The 18,163-nt window shown below is 43.2% G+C and overlaps 1 protein-coding gene across 2 annotated transcripts in view; it reads left to right on the forward strand.

Moving 5' to 3' along the window:
* The window catches only part of GALNT17 (polypeptide N-acetylgalactosaminyltransferase 17), a 635,334-nt gene that overhangs the window by 204,440 nt on the left and 412,731 nt on the right, over positions 1 to 18,163 (forward strand). The window contains exon 2 of one of the 2 annotated variants that reach the window (XM_017895202.1): positions 15,881 to 16,064. The exons of the other annotated variant lie outside the window; for it this stretch is intronic. Coding sequence (XP_017750691.1) covers positions 15,881 to 16,064 — 184 coding nt within the window. The remainder of the gene's footprint in view (positions 1 to 15,880; positions 16,065 to 18,163) is intronic. 2 annotated transcript variants of the gene reach the window in all.

The raw sequence follows: 18,163 nt of genomic DNA on the forward strand, positions 1-18,163 counted from the left end.
CGTTGGATTTACCACTTGTACATCTGGTGGATACATCCTAAGCTAGTGTCTTTATATTACTATATCTGGGTCTATTTAGATAAAGAAGAATTTGGCTTCTTCCTTTCTTTTCTCTGGTTTTCTGTGATGCCGTAGTGCTTTGAGTTTTTATTATTCGTTAATTTTGGGGCGAGGGCTGGGGACAGGTTCTCACTCTGTGGCCCAGGCTGGAGTGCAATGGTGCAATTGCAGCTCACTGAAGCCTTGATCTCCTGAGCTCAAGGGATCCTGCCACCTCAGCCTCCCAAGTAGCTGGGACCACGCTGGACTAGTTTTTTGTATTCTTTGTTGAGATAGTGTCTCAACGTGTTGCCCGGACTGGTCTCAAACTCCTGACATCAAGTGATCTTCCCACCTTGGCTTCCCAAGGTGCTGGGATTATAGGCATAAACCAGTGTTCCCAGCCTTTGAGTTTTCAATCAGGCAGTGGGACCTCACATTTTTTCCTGTGTGTGGGTCACAGGGAATCACAAAACCTAGATAATGCAGGCTTTGGAAATCTGCTGATGTTGGAGACACAGTCATGTGATTCCACATTCTTGCTTATAGCTTCATCTGTCACCAAAAAGAAGAGCAGCTGAGGCGTTCTTCCCACATCCATTCCCTGAAGCTCTTTTTTTTTTTGAGATGGAGTCTCGCTGTGTCACCAGGCTGGAGTGCAGTGGTGCAGTCTCGGCTCACTGCACCCACTGCCTCCTGGGTTCAAGCGATTCTCCTTCCTCAGCCTCCCAAGTAGCTGGGACTACAGGCCTGCACCACCACGCCCAGCTAAGTTTTTTTTTGTTGTTGATGTATTTTTAGTAGAGATGGGATTTCACCATGTTGGCCAGGATGGTCTCAATCTCTTGACCTTGCGATCCACCCTCCTCAGCCTCCCAAAGTGCTGGGATTACAGGCCTGAGCCCCCACGCCCAGCCCCCTGCAGCTCTTTGGAGATGGAAACTGACATTTCAACCTTGGGACTTCTTAGGTTGCCCGTGTTCTGTAATTCATGAAACCTCTAAAAGCTTCCAGATCTTCTCCTCCCAAGAACAATAAATTCAGTATGGAGTTGCAGAGAGGAGCATAGAATCCAAGAGCTCCCCCTGGAGCATGTGAGTTTTTGTGGAGGGGATCTGTCCAAGGTCATCGGGCTGACCAGGGCTGACCAGGGCTGACCAGGGTGAAGTAGGCGCAGGGATCTAGGTTTCTGGGTTCCTTGGTGTTATCCTAATGTCTGAACCACATCCTCAGCTTGCTGAGCTATTTTGTTTTCTTTCTTTTTTTTTTTTTTTTTTTTTGTTCTGTCATGGTAATTGTTTTTCTAGCATAATCACTAGAATAGAAGCAGTTCCACATTTATCTGCCCTCTTACAGCAGACTTTTTGGAAAAATTACCTCTTTCTGCTGCCTTCTGTTCTTTGCCTCTTGTTCTTTCTTGAATCTACCCAGGTTTTGGTTTTCTGAAATTGGTGCTGTGAACATCACCAATATATTGGCTTTACCAAATGCAAAGGTCCATTCTTGGAGTCTGCCATTTCCAGGGTTTCCTTCTACTTTCTTCTGTTTTCTTTGCTTGGCCTTCCTTTTTCTGATTCTACCGGTTGGTATGTCGAGGGCTCAGTATTCAGACCCCTTTCTCTTTGTATAGTTCTATTGCCCAGGTCTCCTCAAGGAACTCATCTTTAAACTCCATTTAGACACTGGTGAATCCTAATTTTCTGTCTCTAATTCTGACTTCTTTCCTGAACTCCCATGTACTTGACAGCTTCCTTTGGATGTCTGCTAGGCACCTCCAATTATGTATGTCCCAACCAAACTCTTGACTCTGTGTTACATCCCTTCGTAACCCAAGTCCCTTTTCTCCCTCTTCTCCATCTCAATCAGTAGCACCAACATTCGACATTCTTTGTTGCTCAAGCCATACATGTATAAGTGAGTTGTTCTTGAATCATTTCTTACTCTCGCATATCTTTGGGTAAGCTGAGGTTTGGCTGGTCCGGGTTGAGTTCAGCTGGGCTTGGTTCCAAGCCACAGATTGGATCTGACTGTTTCATGTGTCTCATGCTTCTTGGATCAGTGGGCATCCCAAAGCATGTTGTCATGGTGATGTCAGGATGAAGAGGCTAGAAGTAGCAATACAAGCTCATTTCAAGTCTCTGCTCATGACACATCCCTAGTATTTTGTTGGTTAAAGCAAGTCTCGTGGCCAAGCTCAAAGTCAGTGGGTGGGGAAGTACACTCAGTTCAGCAAATGGTCAAGTCCAACATGAGTGGTGCGAAGATGTTTTTGTTGAGCAGGTACATACTCTCTGCCCTCTTCACATGCATACTCTTCCCCTGAATTGTGTGCATAAGAAGAGGTCTGAGAGTGTGATTTGCTGAACACAAATGTAACGTGCCACCTCAGGTAATTTTTTTTTAATTGAGATAGTGTCTTTCTCTGTCATGGAGACTGGAGTACAGTGGCACAATCATAGCTCACTTCAGCCTTGACCTCTTGGGCTCAAGCAGTCCTCCTGCCTCAGCCTCCCAAGTAGGTGCGTGTTGCTGTGCCCAGCTAATTTTGGGGGGGAAAAAAAAGTTTTTTTTTGTAGAGATGGAGTCTTGCTATGTTGCCCCACCTGATCTTGAACTCCTAGGCTCAGGCAATCCTCCTGCCTTGACCTTCCAAAGTGCTGGGATTACAGGTGTGAGCCACCATGCCTGGCCTCAGATAAGTTCTTAAAGGAAGAAATCTACATCTAAGTAAATGGGATCTTGCCAAGAGGGTCTTTTTATGAAGAATTGGATATGTATTTAAAATTGATAGTGCTTCTGAATACCTCTTTTAGAACAGATGCTGTATTGTTTCAGATTCTCTAAATTAATTAGAGATGATGGTGGTGGTGGTGGGAGGTGTAATACTGATGATTTTGAAGAGGGGAGGAAGGTAGCAACATTTTATTAGGGTGATCCTTTTTTGTTCTGCCTTACTCTTCCTTATCCTTCTGATTTTGTAATTTACCTTCCATGATATGACCAGAATTGTTGTCACTCAAAATCTGTAATCACTGGGGATGTACCCACGTGGTATCAGAAATTTACATGCTTTTGGGAGAACTGATGAAGGTTAGTGTCCCACTCTGTCCCTCCTCTTTAGTCCCTCTGATTAGGAATAAAAATCCCAGAAGAAGTGCTTGGAGCACAGTAGAGGAGAAAGAGTTTTCTCCAAAAGTTGTTGAGACTGAGAGGTGCTGAGCAAATGCAGCATGTGGCCTGGTGTACAGCGTCAAGCACACGTTTGATGCTGACAAATCTTAGGTCTTGGCAGGGAGAGTGCTTCCTCAATTCAGCATATTTCTTACCTGCTCCTAGATCAGCCTTTTTCTCCCTTGAGCAGCTTTACAAATGCTAGGAGGCTAAGTAACACAATTAACCTTTCATCCATCTGCTCTGAGAAGGTTCTGAAGGTTCCCAAACTCTTCTTTATTTGGTTAGAAATATTCTTTGCACAGACACTCTTGGGCATATCAGCAGCCAGAGCCCGTCCAAGACAGACATACATGTTTATCATCTCCTCACACAGGGGGATATTTGTGGCAATGTTTGTTCGGTGCTGAGAGTGAGATTCAGGCCTTTGAGAGCCTCGCCAACACAGTGGCATGAAATCTGAGAGAGCATTGCCTTAAGGCATGCTTGGTGGCCTGAAATACGGAGACCCCGGTTCTGGATCTAACACCTCAGAACATTCTTCATTGTCTTCGTGCTTCAATTTTCTCCCCTCCCTCCCTCCCTCCCTTCCTTCCTTTTTTTGAGACTGAGTATTGCTCTGTCACCCAGGCTGGATGGAGTACAATGGTGCAGTCTTAGCTCACTGCAACCTCTGCCTCCCAGGCTCAAGCAATTCTCCTGCCTCAGCCTCTATATTGGCCAGGCTGGTCGTGAACTCCTGACCTCAAGTGATCGGCCCACCTTGGCCCCCCAAAATGCTTGGATTACGGGCATGAGCCACCACACCCAGCTCCTTCCTTCCTTCCTTCCTTCCTTCCTTCCTTCCTTCCTTCCTTCCTTCCTTCCTTCCTTCCTTTCCCTCCCTTCCTCCCTCTCTCCCTCCCTTCCTCCTTTCCTTTCTTCCTTCCTTCCATTTTTTTTGAGACAGAGTTTTGCTCTGACACCCAGGCTGGAGTACAGTGGCACAGTCATGGCTCACTGCAGCCTCAACCTCCTGGACTTAAGCAGCTCTCTCACAGCAGTCTTCTAAGTAGCTGGGACTACAGGTGTGTGCCACCATGCCTGACTAATTTTCTTTTGTTATTTTTGTAGAGACAGGTCTCATTATGTTGCCCAGGCTGGTTTCTAACTGCCTCAAGCGATCCTCCTGCCTCGGCCTCCCAAAGTGCTGGGATTACAGGTGTGAACCACCATGCCTGGCCTCAATTTTCTTATCTGCTGACTGTGGATAAAGCTGTTCTGAGGATCAAATTAAATAACCTTTGTAGAGCGGTTCCAGGAAGTATAAAGTTCATAATACATGTAAGGCATGTCATTTTGAATAAAACCACCATTTGAAAATTTATGGACAGTTTGCTCCAAAGGCACTTCAAACGTCTAACAATGATTCATATCTCTTGGAACTACAAATGCTACATGAACAGTTCAGTTAATGGGTGTAAACGTACCTCCAGTGTTCGTGGCTCTGAGGGAAGCACAAATCTAGAGACCTCTTAGTCCTTGTTTTGCCTTCTAGGACAGAATTTAACAGTGGATCACCATGTGTTATAAACCAAGTTGTGTCCCCTGCCCCTGAAATTCATATTTTGAAGCCCCAAGCCTCATTGTGATGGTATTTGGAGATGAGGCCTTTGGGAGGTAATCAGGTTTATTTGAGGTAATGAAGGTGAAACTCTTAATGGGATCGGAGTCCTTATAGGAGAGGAAAAGACATAAGCTCTCCCTCTCTCTGTCATATGAGGATATAGCAAGAATGAGGCCATCTGCAAGCCAGGAAGAGAGCCCTCACCAAGAACCAAATCCGCGTTCACCTTGATCTTGGACTTCCCAGCCTCTAGAACTATGAGACATAAAGGTCTGTTGTTGAAGCCTCTCCATCTATGGCATTTTGATATAGCACCCCTAGCTGGCTGAGATACTGTGGAAAGTATGAAAACATGGTCATATTAAGAAGGCTGAAGGAGTAGGTGTGTTTAGCCTGGAAAAAAAAAGAAGATAAAAGGACAGTTAATGATATGTCTTGATAATGTCTTGCAATATTTGAAAAGTACATGATAATGATATGTCTTGATAGTATCTTGTAATATTTGAAAATTACATGAAAGTGTAATCTGCATGATTGATGTAGAAGAAAAAAATAAGATCATTGGGTAGAAGAAACAAAGGTACCCATTTTTGAAATTTTATTTATTTGAACTATAAACCAGAAGTGCAGTGTACCACAAGGTGGTGGACTCTTTGTCCCTGGGAAAATACAGTGTAAACTGGGGCGTCATCTCTCTGGAATTTCTGCACCAAATGGGGTATGGGGCTAGCTGACCTCTCCTTGCTTCCAACCCAGGATTCTAAGTTGGACCACAGGTGTACTAATTGTCCTTATACTTAAAGAACATTTTATTCCATTCTCTTCCACCAAGCAGCTAATACAGTTGAACTCTTACAATTTCATTCAAGGTATTAATAACCTTTGGACATCATGTCAGGGAAGCACTGAAAATGCAGGAGAGAAAATGTCAGAATCATCATCATAATTCAGTTGTCAACAAATATCAAGATCATCATACTGATATATGAACTAGGGAATCGATGATTTGACGTGAGTTAGTGAGATGGCGCTTACCCATTTCTGACATGTCACTGGGAGATTTCCGTATCCACAGTAGAACATGATGCTAAATTTGGCCACTGCAGTTTATAATGCACTCATTCATTCGTTGACTCACTTTGGTCCTTCAGCCCTCCAATTGTATGTATGACATTTACGAGGTGTTTGCTATGTGCAAGACACAAAGATGCCTTCCTGTTCACAAAAGACCAGTGCCCATGCGAGTGAGCAGTCGAAGGCACATAGACTACGATATCAGAAATGCTGTGGCTGAGATTTTCACCAGCCTCTGACTTTCTGGGTTGGATAGTGTCCAGAAAGGATTTGCAGGGCTCTGTTGAGTAGCAGGGAAGACTGGCAGTGGTCCTGAAGGGCAGCGGCTTTTTAAAACCATCAGAAGAAGGTTTGGGGACCTTAAACAAAGGAAGCAGCAGAGGATGAGGCTGGGCAAGGACTCCACTAATGAGCAGCTTTGCATATTACTTGAAAACTTTGGGATTATTTTCCATAGGCAGCAGGAAGGCACTAATGAATTTCAAGCAAGCAGTGTTCAAATTTGCATGTTGGAAAGCTCACTCCGAAGATGGTGTTAGGAGCTGCCTGCAATAACTCAAGCAAGCAATGGCTTGAGCTTGCATCTGGATGGTGGCAGAAGAGATGGAGAGGTGAGAATAGGGTCAGGAGATATTCAGAGTTAACACCAAGAGGCCCAGCACCTGTAATCCTAACACTTTGGGAGGTTGAGGTGGGCAGATCACCTGAGCTCAGGAGTTCAACACTAGCCTGAGCAACATGGCTTAACTTGGTCTCTACTAAAAACACACACACACACAAAATTAGCTGGGTGTGGTGGCACATGCCTGTAATCCCAGCTACTTGGGAGGAGAATCGTTTGAACCTGGGAGGCGGAGATTGCAGTGAGCCTGGGTGACAGAGTGAGACCTTGTCTCAAAAAAAAAAAAAAAAAAAAAAGAAAGAAAAAAGTAGTACCAAGAATCATTTGAGTAACAGTTTAAAAAATATTATATATATTAATGTATATATGAATTTAAAAATATATATGCATGTGTGTATACATACACACATATACATGTGAATTTAAAAATATATATAGCACACACATTTAGCATAAATTTTGTATACATGTAATAATTAAAGTGCTTATTATAGTGCTTTGTGTCTAATAGGCATTTGTCAATTGAACTAATTATCACTAATAATTGTATCCAACATGGGGCTATCTTTTCTTTTGGCAATATTTCCTGACAAGCTCTGGTGTTCCATTGATCTTGCCTGTCCTTTCCTATTCCATTAATTCACCTTCTTAATTATTGCAGTTTTTCAGTGTGTGTTAATAGCTGCAAGGATAAACTGTATTTTTCAGATATTTACCTTTATTACCACACCGGATTCCGAGTGGTGGCTCCTCAGCCCCCCAGGAGTACATTGAAGTTGGCCAGGAGTAAACCTGGAGTGTTGCTCACTATTAAGCTTATGGCTGCAATTTCTGGATTGTCTGTAAGTTTTATTGACTTCCAGATGATCTAGCATAAGGTAGGATCTCCCTGAGACGTGGACCTGCAGGAGGGTTTCTGGCGTCTCTGCAGAAACTTCCAAACAAATGCCTGCCCAGTGGAAGACAGGCCGCATGACACGCTGGCTCCTTGGCTTGCAGAGAGAGAGAGAGAGATTTTCTGCATGCTGAGCTGGGGCTGCTGTGATCATGAGGAGCTTTATGCGTTGACAAGGTACCAGATTGCCTTTTGCTGCGGTCACCATCTATCCTGGAGTTTGTGCCTCCATCGTGTGTACCATCTCTATTTCTAAAAGAATAATGCCGGTTATCTGTAAACCCATAAGTTTCCACCGTAACCCTGGAGAAAATCATGTCCTCATTTGTGTGAAGGAAGGTGGGAAGGCAGCTCAGAGTCGATTTACAACCTTGGCTCTTTCGTTTTGCTCCCGCCATCGAGCCTTTGTAGCTTGGGCTGAAGTTAACCACAGACGTGAGCAGAGTGATGTGCTCTTGCTAAGCGGTGATCAACCGTGTGGCCCTCAGAGGATTTCTGGTCTCCGTGTGAGGTGGAGCTCCTCCGTCATTCACACAAGATGTCATGCAAAAATCAGTCATTGGCTTGCCTGCACTAGAAGGGAATTTCTAAAATTTCAAAAGTGGAGGTTATTTTTATTTATGTTTGGAAAACTGGATGACTATCTGAGAAAACATGTGTTTTACAGCCTCACTTCCCAACGTATATTTAAAATTTCCTCACAGTCTTCATGCCACTTTGATGATTATTGCTTTATTTTCTAGCTTAATGTCAGAGAAGGCAACTCCTTTTCTGTCTTTTGTGTTTTAAAAAATTCTAAATGTTCTAACCTCTGTGTTCTTCTAGGTTAATTTTAGAATGTTTTGTTGTGTTCCAGAAAAAAAAAAATCCCCTTTGAAATTATGTTAAACCTGTGCATTAAAAAGGCAGTGGATGGTCACAGTGGCTCATGCCTGTAATCTCAGCACTTTGGGAAGCTGAGGCGGGGGGATCACTTGAGTCCAGGAGTTCGGAACCTGCTTGAGCAGCATAGGGAGAACTCATCTCTACAAAAGTTAAGAAAATTAGCCATGCATAATGGTGCATGACTGTACTCCCAGCTTCTTGGGAGGCTGAAAAAGGAAGATCCCTTGAGCCCAGTAGCTTAAGGGTGCAGTAAGGTAAGATCACTCCACTACACTTCAGCCTGGGTGACAGAGTGAGACCCCAACTCGAAAGAAAGAAAGAAAGCGCGCGCGCGCAAGAGAGAGGATCTCCTAACAATCTCCCAACATTCCAACTTCCATCTCAAAGACGTGTTCTTCTCTGCCACTTATGTATGTCTTATTTTATTGCATTTAGTGACATTTTCAAGTATTCTTCTTACTGGTTAAAGTTATTCTTAGGTATACTGTAATATTTGTTACTTTAAGAAATAGATTTATTTCCATTGTATATTCTAGTTGGTTTTTGCTGAATTAAAAAACAACAGTATTAATATGAGATGTCTACCTGCTCCAGCCTGGGCATCCTCACTGAGTGACAGCTGTATCTGGTGACTCATTTCCTTATTACCCTAGAAACACTTACTTCACTGACACTGTCTTAGAGGTCACCAATGCCTTTCATTGCCACACCAAATGGCTCTTTTCAGGCTTAATTCTCTGTGACATTCATCAGTAAAGATTGTCTTCCTTGTAAATATAAATATACTACAATATTTAATATATTCAACACCTCTTCTCCTATTATATGCTTTCCATATGGATATTTAATTTGCTTTCTCAAAAATGAAATACTCAGTTTGTAATAAATGGCCCCAAGTTGGTTCTCCAGATCTAATCTCTATTCATCCATCTACCTAACAGTTTTTAAGAACTCTCTGTGTGTCAGGCACTGGAAGTGACCCCATCTATGCCATTAAGGAGAGCACCTAAACTTAGGACCACAGGAGAAGTCTTCCAGTTGTGATTGGTAGTGTGTTAGTCCCTTTTCACGCTGCTGATAAAGACATACCCAAAACTGGGTAATTTATAAAGAAAAAGAGGTTTAGTGGACTTACACTTTCACATGGCTGGGGAAGCCTCACAATCATGGTAGAAGGGAAAAGGCACGTCTTACATGGCGGCAGACAAGAGAGAATGAGAGCCAAGTGAAAGGGAAACCCCATATAAAACCATCAGCTCTCATGAGGCTTATTGACTACCATGAGAACAGTATGGGGAAAACTGCCCCCCATGATTCAATTATCTCCCACTGGGTCCCTCCCACAACATGTGGGAATTATGGGAGCTACAATTAAAAATGAGATTTGGGTGAGGACACAGCCAAACCATATCAGGTAGGATACTGTATCTGTGAGGATACAGATACAGCATCAAGGCTTTCCTTTCTGGCAGGAGACAGCACACTCAGAAGGGGCAATTAAAGAGACATTACCAAAATATTTACAGAGATTGTGAAGGGTTAAGGGAAACCAATAAGGAATAACAAGGTTTGGTGAATGACCCTAAGGCTAGCAACAGAGGGGGAAGCAATTACCACCCTAAGGTCTGCAGAGACAAATTTTATATATATATGTATTTTATACATACATACATATACATATATACACATTAAAAATTTTATACATACATATACACACACATATATGTATATGTATATAAGTATGTATGTATAACATTTTTTAGGTGGAGTCTCGCTTTGCTGCCCAGGCTGGAGTGCAGTGGTGTGATCTCAGCTCACTGCAACCTCCACTTCCCAGGTTCAAATGATTCTCCTGCGTCAGCCTTGCAAGTAGCTACTTGCACCTGTAGCAGGTAAGTGGGTGTGTAACTGCAAGTAACTCTCTGCAGACCTTAGGGTGGTAATTGCTTCCCCCTCTGTTACTAGCCTTAGGGTCATTCACCAAACCTTGTTATTCCTTATTGGTTTCCCTTAACCCTTCACAATCTCTGTAAATATTTTGGTAATGTCTCTTTAATTGCCCCTTCTGAGTGTGCTGTCTCCTGCCAGAAAGGAAAGCCTTGATGCTGTATCTGTTTCCTCACAGATACAGTATCCTACCTGATATGGTTTGGCTGTGTCCTCACCCAAATCTCAGTTAACTTTTGTATTTTTAGGAGAGACAGGGTTTCACCATGTTGACCAGGCTGGTCTTGAACTCCTGACTTCAAGTGATATGCCTGCCTTGGCCTCCCAAAGTGCTGGGATTACAGGCATGAGCCACCGTGCCCGGCTGGACAAATGGATTTCTAAAGTCAACCAGGAAGCTTGAACACTTAGTTATTTTTTTTCAGAGATAAGGTCTTCTTACTTTTTATTTTATTTATTTATTTTCAAAGACAGGGTCTCACTCTGTCATCCAGGCTGGAGTGCAGTGGTGTAATCGTAGCTTACTGCAGGCTTGAACTCCTGAGCTCAAGCAATCCTACCTCCTCAGCCTCTCAAGGAGCTGGGACTATAGGCACAGGCTAATTTGTTTATTTTTTGTAGAGATGGTGTCGGGTCTCATTATGATGCCTAGGCTCGTCTCCGACTCCTGGGCTCAAGCAATTCCCCTGTCTTGGCCTCCCAAGCACTGGGATTACAGGCGTGAGCCTCTGCACCTGGCCTGCTTGCTTCTTATTAAGACATTTCTCTCTTCCTTAAGTCTCAGTCTCTTGAAGTCTTTGGGTTCAAATATAACATAAGTGAGAGGCCAGGCATAGAGAGCAGGAAAGAAAAAAGTTTTGCAGGATGCAATTCCTCCTGTTTGGTGGAAATAGACAAGGGATAGGGTAGTCAGTCAGCACTTGCTGAACACTGTCTATCCTTCTGCTTCTTGCTCCTGGGCTGTCCTCTCTGCACCCTCTGCCACGTCTCTAGCCTGCTAGTCCTGATGGCAGTGAGGTTTGTATCTCAGGCCTCCTCTGCTGTCTGAACCTCCATTCTCATGTGCTTCAACTTTCCACTGGACTCTGATGCCATCTGGATGTCCCATGGATTCCTCGTGTACCACATGTGAAGAATGGAGCTTATTACCTTCTCACACTCTCTTCTATATGCCCTGCCTTTTCAGGCAGTATTATCACTTACCTGGAAACCTCAGTTTTGCTCAGTTCCTCCATCTCTCTCACCCTTAGCACTTGTATGTCTCCTGCCCTGGGATGGTATCTCTCAAACAACCCTCAAATCTCTCCATTCCGTTTGATCACTATGACCGCTGCCTTAAAATAAGCTTCCTGCCATCTCTCGCACACGCTGCTGCAAGAATCCTGCAACAGGGTCTCATAATCTGCCTCAGAGTCCAGGCTTTATCCTCCTTTAGCTGCCACAGAACCTTTAAAAAGTTCCTACATTTGACTTTGTGGTGTGTGGTGGCTCACGCCTGTAATCCCAGCATTTTGGGAGGCCAAGGTGGGAGAATCAGTTGAGGCCAGGAGTCCCAGACCAGCCTGGGGCACATAGCAAGACCCCATCTATACACAACTGTTTTAAAAAATTAGCTAGGTTAGTGTCACGCACCTGTAATTTCAGGTACTTGGGAGGCTGAGGCAGGAGGATTGCTTGAGCCCAGGAGTTCAAAGCTGCAGTGAATGCGCTGTGATTATACCACTGCACTCCAGCGTGGGCGACAGAGTGAGACCATCCCTTACAAAAAAAAAAGTTCCTACGTTCCTACATTCTCAGACCCAGTGTCCTCATTTGTGAAACAGAGGTAATAATACCTTCTCCCTGAGCTTGTCAAGAGATTAGATGAAACAATGGTAAAATAAATGTGAGACATTGAGCAGAGTGCCCACCACACAGCGGGTACTCAATAAATGGTTGCTGTCATTACTGTTAGTGCCTGGGCTCAGTCCTCAGTATTGGCCACACTTCAGATCTTGTTACTTTCCTTCTTTGTTTGTCACTTATAGATAAAAAGCTAAAGTCAAGGGATCCAGGGCTGTAGAATGGCTCTTGTGGGCCCAGACACTTTTGCCCAGATGGGCTCCTTCCTCCATATAAAATAGGAAAAATTAGATTTTATGACTGTGTTTCTATTTGTCTTGAGTACTGTCTTTAAGAGCTTGTAATTTTAAATGGCAATTCTCTGACCTCTGGAGACCGTGTAAATTTAGACAAACACATGTGTGGTCTCAAGTCCTGGGCTGGGATTTTTTTTTACCCCCACTCTGAACACATCCAGAGACTATCTTCTTGTTTGTCTCATTATGCGGTTCCTTGGATTTGCACACACACACACACACACACACACACACACAAAATCCAATCTTTCAGGGACCTAAATTTTTGCAGATATTTCAGTTTCAATGCTATTTCTCAAGAGAACCCAAAATCCCATATCCTGTGCACACTTGAGCTCTGAAACTGCAGCTTTTAGTTAATGAGCAACCCATCCTCTCCCTCCCTGAGAGCAGACGTAGACTCAACTCCTATTTTCACTTACCTCGAGGAGTTTCCCTTTCTTGCAAGATCAGCTATATATTTTAAATATTTTAAAATTGTTTTATTGAGCGTTTTTAGGTATTTTGCTGGAAAATTTTCATGTTGGATAGCCTTTCATCTTCTGTGAATAGAATTGTCTATCATAAGTGTTTTTCTCTTAACATCTATTTTCAGTTTTGGGGGGATTTTTTGTTTTTTGAGATGAAGTCTTGCTTTGTTGCCCAGGCTAGAGTGCAGTGGCGCAAACTTGGCTCACTGCCACCTCCACCTCCTGGGTTCGTGAGTCTTCTGCCTCAGCCTACCGAGTAGCTGGGATTACAGGTGTGCGCCACCACACCTGGCTAGTTTTTGTAGTTTTAGTAGATACAGGGTTTCACATGTTGGCCAGGCTGGTCTCGAACTCCTGATCTGAAGTGATCCACCCATGTCGGCCTCCCAAATTGCTGGAATTACAGGCGTGAGCCACAGCGCTCAGCTGTATTGAGATATTTTATACAGCTCATATCATTCATCTATTTAAAAGCATACAGTTTAGTGGTTTTTAGTATCTTCACAAATTTGTGCACTAATCACCATGATCTAATGCTGTAACATTCCCATTACTCCAGGAAAAAGCCCTATACATATTAACAGTCACTGTCCATTTTCTCCCCAAGTTCCCCTTTCCCTACTGAAAGCAACCACGGATCTACTTTCAGGTTCTACAGATTCACCTGTTCTGTGTATTTCACATAAATAGAATCACTACATGGTCTTTCGTGACTAGCTTCATTTACTTGTCATAACATTTTCGAAGTCAACTCTTGTCATAGCTTGTATCACTACTTCATTCTTTTATATTGCCCAATATCCCATTGGTCTGGAGATACTGTATTTTGTTTCTCCATTCGTCAGCTGATGGACATTTAGCTAATAAGAATAATGCAACTGTGAGCATTTGTGCACAAGTTTTTTGGGGGATGAATGTTTCCATTTTTCTGGGTAGAAATTTCCTAGGAGTGGAATTGCTGGGACATATGGTAACTATATTTAGCATTTTTTGTTTTTGTTTTTGAGACAGAGTCTTGCTCTGTCACCCAGACTGGGCTGCAGCTGCGGGATCTTTGCTCATTGCAACTCCGCCTCCTGGGTTCCAGTGATTCTCCTGCCTCAGCTTCCTAAGTAGCTGGGACTACAGGTGCACACCACCACACTCGGCTAATTTTTGTATTTTTAGTAGAGACTGGGTTTCACTGTGTTGGCCAAGCTGGTCTTGAACTCCTCAGGTGATCACTTCAGCCTCCCAAAGTGCTGGGATTACAGGCATGAGCCACCACACCCAGCCTATATTAAGCATTTTGAAGAACAGCCCAACTGTCTTCCAAAGTGGCGGGACACCTGTACATTCCCACTAGTAATGTTGCATCACAAGTGATTTTAAAACCAAGCGCAGGTGTTTGTACTCAACATGGGAAGAGTCCTTGTGGAGTTTTGAGCGCAGTTCAGGGGATGTCATTGGAATATTTGTTACACATCAGCAGATTCAACATGAGGGAGCAGGTAGAAAGTGCTGGAGTTCTCTAATTCTCCGCCCATAGGGTCTCTATGGAGATGAGGACAGCAAGAAAAGACGTCAGGATTCCTGAAGAACATATTGGACGGTGGAAATGATTCTCAAGCAGAAAAACGATGCTCATCTGACATTGATTGAGGTGCTCCCACAATCTTTGCTTTTGATCTTGATATTACAGAAAATAAATTTCTGTTTTCAGAGAAGCAGGAGAGCGAATACAAGCTTTGCCACTAGGTGACGGAGAACTATCTCAAGACTGGAGCAGGTTTCTTGGCTCTTGACTTGCCTAGGGGATGTCTTCGTGGGAGATTTGGATCCTTCTGGGTGCTTCTGGCTGCCCAGGCTGTCAAAGCCAAGGAGGCTGGTCCTTCTTCTTTCTGTCAGTGGCAGCAATGAAGTGCTGGATATTGGATCTCCATCATTTAAATGGATAAAGTGTGTGTGTGAGTGTGTGTGTGTGCGTGCTGAGTGGCTGGAACATTTGAAATGGCGGAAGGCAATGAGAACCCTTAACAACAAAAGTTTTCTGGTTAAGTAGTAAAACCCCCCATAACTCCAGGATTTAAAAATTGCCCATCAAGCTGTTTATCCTATAATGGAATAATAGGTTTAGAGCTGCCACTATTCTGGGAGCTTGCAGATTGCTCAGTGAGGCTTGTTACAGAGGCTTCCAAGTCTACTTGGCATGGGTATCACCCGTGTGGGTTTTTTCCTCTCCTCTGTGATTTATTCTCAAACATTTTGTATTTCCTGTTGCCATTTAGATAAAATTTAAGTAAAACCATTAGGGAAAGAGCTGTGTCAGAATGTTGGACCCTTTAAACTCAGGATAAAAATCAATCTGTATGTCGCTTTCTGTTCAAATGAAGCAAAAGCATCTGCAGTTTGGCAGTTATCTGTGGACTTGCTGTTTTTATTCTGTGCTATTTCTTCTTGCTGTAGTTCCTCCTAGCAAAAGGGAAACAGGCATGAATTATGGCCCTCGTTCTGTCTCATTTCCTGTGTCCTCTTTCGTCCTCATTTCTCCCAGTGTGGAGGGTCTCTCCCTCTTACAGACCCCCATCTCATCCCAGTTCCCAAAAGGAGAGAGAGGATTCTTTTTTATTTATTTGGTTTTCTTTTTGAGACAGAGTCTTGCTCGGTTGCCCAGGCTGAAGTGCAGTGGTGCAATCTCGGCTCACTGCAAGCTCCATCTCCCAGGTTCAAGAGATTCTCCTGCCTCAGCCTCTTGAGTAGATGGGACTATAGGTGTGCACCACGACGCCCAGCTAATTTTTGTATTTTTTGGTAGAGACTGAGGTAGAGGATTCTAATTGGTAACCAAACTTTAACCCCAGAACACTCTGTGGCCTTGACCTTCCTCTAATACAAATGTTTTCAGGGCCTATACCTGAGTGGGATAAATTGAGGACATCATTTTTTTCTGTGACAGGTAATGTTAAAATTTCTGTTGAAACTGCAGCAGAGATTGAGTAATACATCCTGGTATGGTGGTTTTCTAATAATTCTTTTTTCTCCCACTTTTTCTAGGCTTATCCAAATCCCTTGGGCTCATTGAAGGTTATGGTGGGCGGGGTAAAGGGGGCCTTCCGGCCACTCTTTCCCCGGCTGAAGAAGAAAAGGCTAAGGGACCCCATGAGAAGTATGGCTACAATTCCTACCTCAGTGAGAAAATTTCACTGGACCGTTCCATTCCGGATTATCGTCCCACCAAGTAAGTTCTGGTTCAGTCATTCAGGGAGCTTGATGGGTCCTCAGCATGGGTGTGGACCCCTAAGTCTGTGATATTTTCCACTGTTATTTGTAACTCTTGGGGGAGTTTTTATTTTAGTTTCCTCTGCAGTAAATAAACTTAGTACTCCTGTTGCTTATGAGAGATTACCTAAGCAAACATGTTCAGTTGTTATCAAAGTGTTCCAGAAACACAGAAAGAGCCTCAGTACAAAAAGCTTTATATTTTATTTCTCCTCCTCCTCCTCCTCCTTCTTCTTCTTCCTCTTCCTCTTCTTCTTCTTCCTCCTCTTCCTCCTCTTCCTCTTCCTTTTCCTCTCCTTCTCCTCCTCCTCCTCCTCCTTCTCCTCCTCCTTCTCCTCCTTCTCCTCCTCCTCCTCCTCCTTCCCTCCCCTTCTTTTTTTTTTTTTGTCACTCTTGTTGCCCAGGCTGGAGTGCAATGGCGCAATCTCGGCTCACCGCAACCTCCGCCTCCTGGGTTTAAGCGATTCTCCTGCCTCAGCCTCAACCTCAGCCTCCCAAGTAGCTGGGATTGCAGGCATGTGGCACCATGCCTGGCTAATTTTGTATTTTTAGTAGAGACAGGATTTTACCACGTTGATCAGGCTGATCTCGAACTCCTGACCTCAGGTGATCTGCCCACCTCGGCCTCCCAAAGTGCTGGGATTACAGGTGTGAGCCACCATGCCCAGCCATTACTATTCTTTTGATGTTTATTTTATGTTCAGGGGAACATGTGTAGGTTTGTTATATAGGTTAATTGCATGTCACAGGGGTTCAGCATACAGATTATTTCATCTTCCAGGTAATCAGCATAGTACCGGATAGATAGTTTCTTGATTCTCACCCTTCTCCCTCCCTCCACCTTCAAGTAGGCCCTGTGTCTGTTGTCCCCCTCTTTGTGTCCATGTGTACTCAGTGTTTAGCTCCCACTTATAAGTGAGAACTGGTGGTATTTGGTTTTCTGTTCCTTAGTAAGTTTGCTTAGGATAATGGCCTCCAACTCCATCCGTGTTGCTGCAAAGGACATGATGCCATTCTCGTTTATGGCTGCATAGTATTCCATAGTGTATATGTGCCACATTTTCTTTATCCAGCCTACTATTGATGGGCATTGAGGTTGATTCCATTCCTTTGCTACAGCGAATAGTGCTGTAACGAACATACCTGTACACGTGTCTTTATGGTAGAACAGTTTATATTCCTTTGGGTATATACCCAATAATGGGATTGCTGGGTCAAATGGTTCCACTTTGAGTTCTCTGAGACTTCAGCAAATTGCTTTCTACAATGGCTGAAGTAATTTACATTCTCACCAGCAGTGTGTAACCGTTACCTTTTCTCTGCAACCTCTCCAGCATCTGTCATTTTTTTTTACTTTTTAATAGTAACCATTATAACTGGTTGAAATGGTATCTCATTATGGTTTCGATTTTCATTTTTCTAAAACAAATCACCGTGATCTCATCACTTAGGGACAGCATCTGTTGAAGTTTTTGTATACTGTCTTTGAGTCAATTTTCTATACAGATTATGAGTGTATGTTATCTCACTTTTTCCCTTTTTCATCTAACATTAAATCGAGTATTTTCTGATGTTGTTAGTGATGATCTGTTTCCATTGTTGGAAATTTAGGTTATTTTCAATTTTTCTTTATTATATATAACGTTCTATTGAATATTTTTTCACTCATATCTTTATTTGTATTAATTTGATATTTATTTTCTGAATCCACACTTCTAAAGGTGTATAGTAGAGGGATATTTTTGGAGATTCTTGATACGTATTGTAATATTTTCTTCCAGAAAATCTATAGTAATTCTACTCTTACTAGAATTTTACTAGACCCTTCCAATACTGGGTATTAGCATGTAAAAAATGCCAAACTGATAGGCTATTGTTTAAACTTAAACTTTTTTGCATGAGATTCTTGTCTTTTAAAAATCTTGAGGCTATAATCCCAGCACTTTGGGAGGCTGAGGAGGGTGGATCACGAGGTCAGGAGTTCGAGACCAGCCAGGCCAAGATAGTGAAACCCTGTCTCTACTAAAAATACAAAAATTGGCCGGGTGTGGTGGCGGG

Source organism: Rhinopithecus bieti, unplaced genomic scaffold (genome assembly GCF_001698545.2).
Source record: "Rhinopithecus bieti isolate Rb0 unplaced genomic scaffold, ASM169854v2 scaffold_23236, whole genome shotgun sequence".
In the NCBI taxonomy this organism is placed as follows: Eukaryota; Metazoa; Chordata; class Mammalia; order Primates; family Cercopithecidae; genus Rhinopithecus; species Rhinopithecus bieti.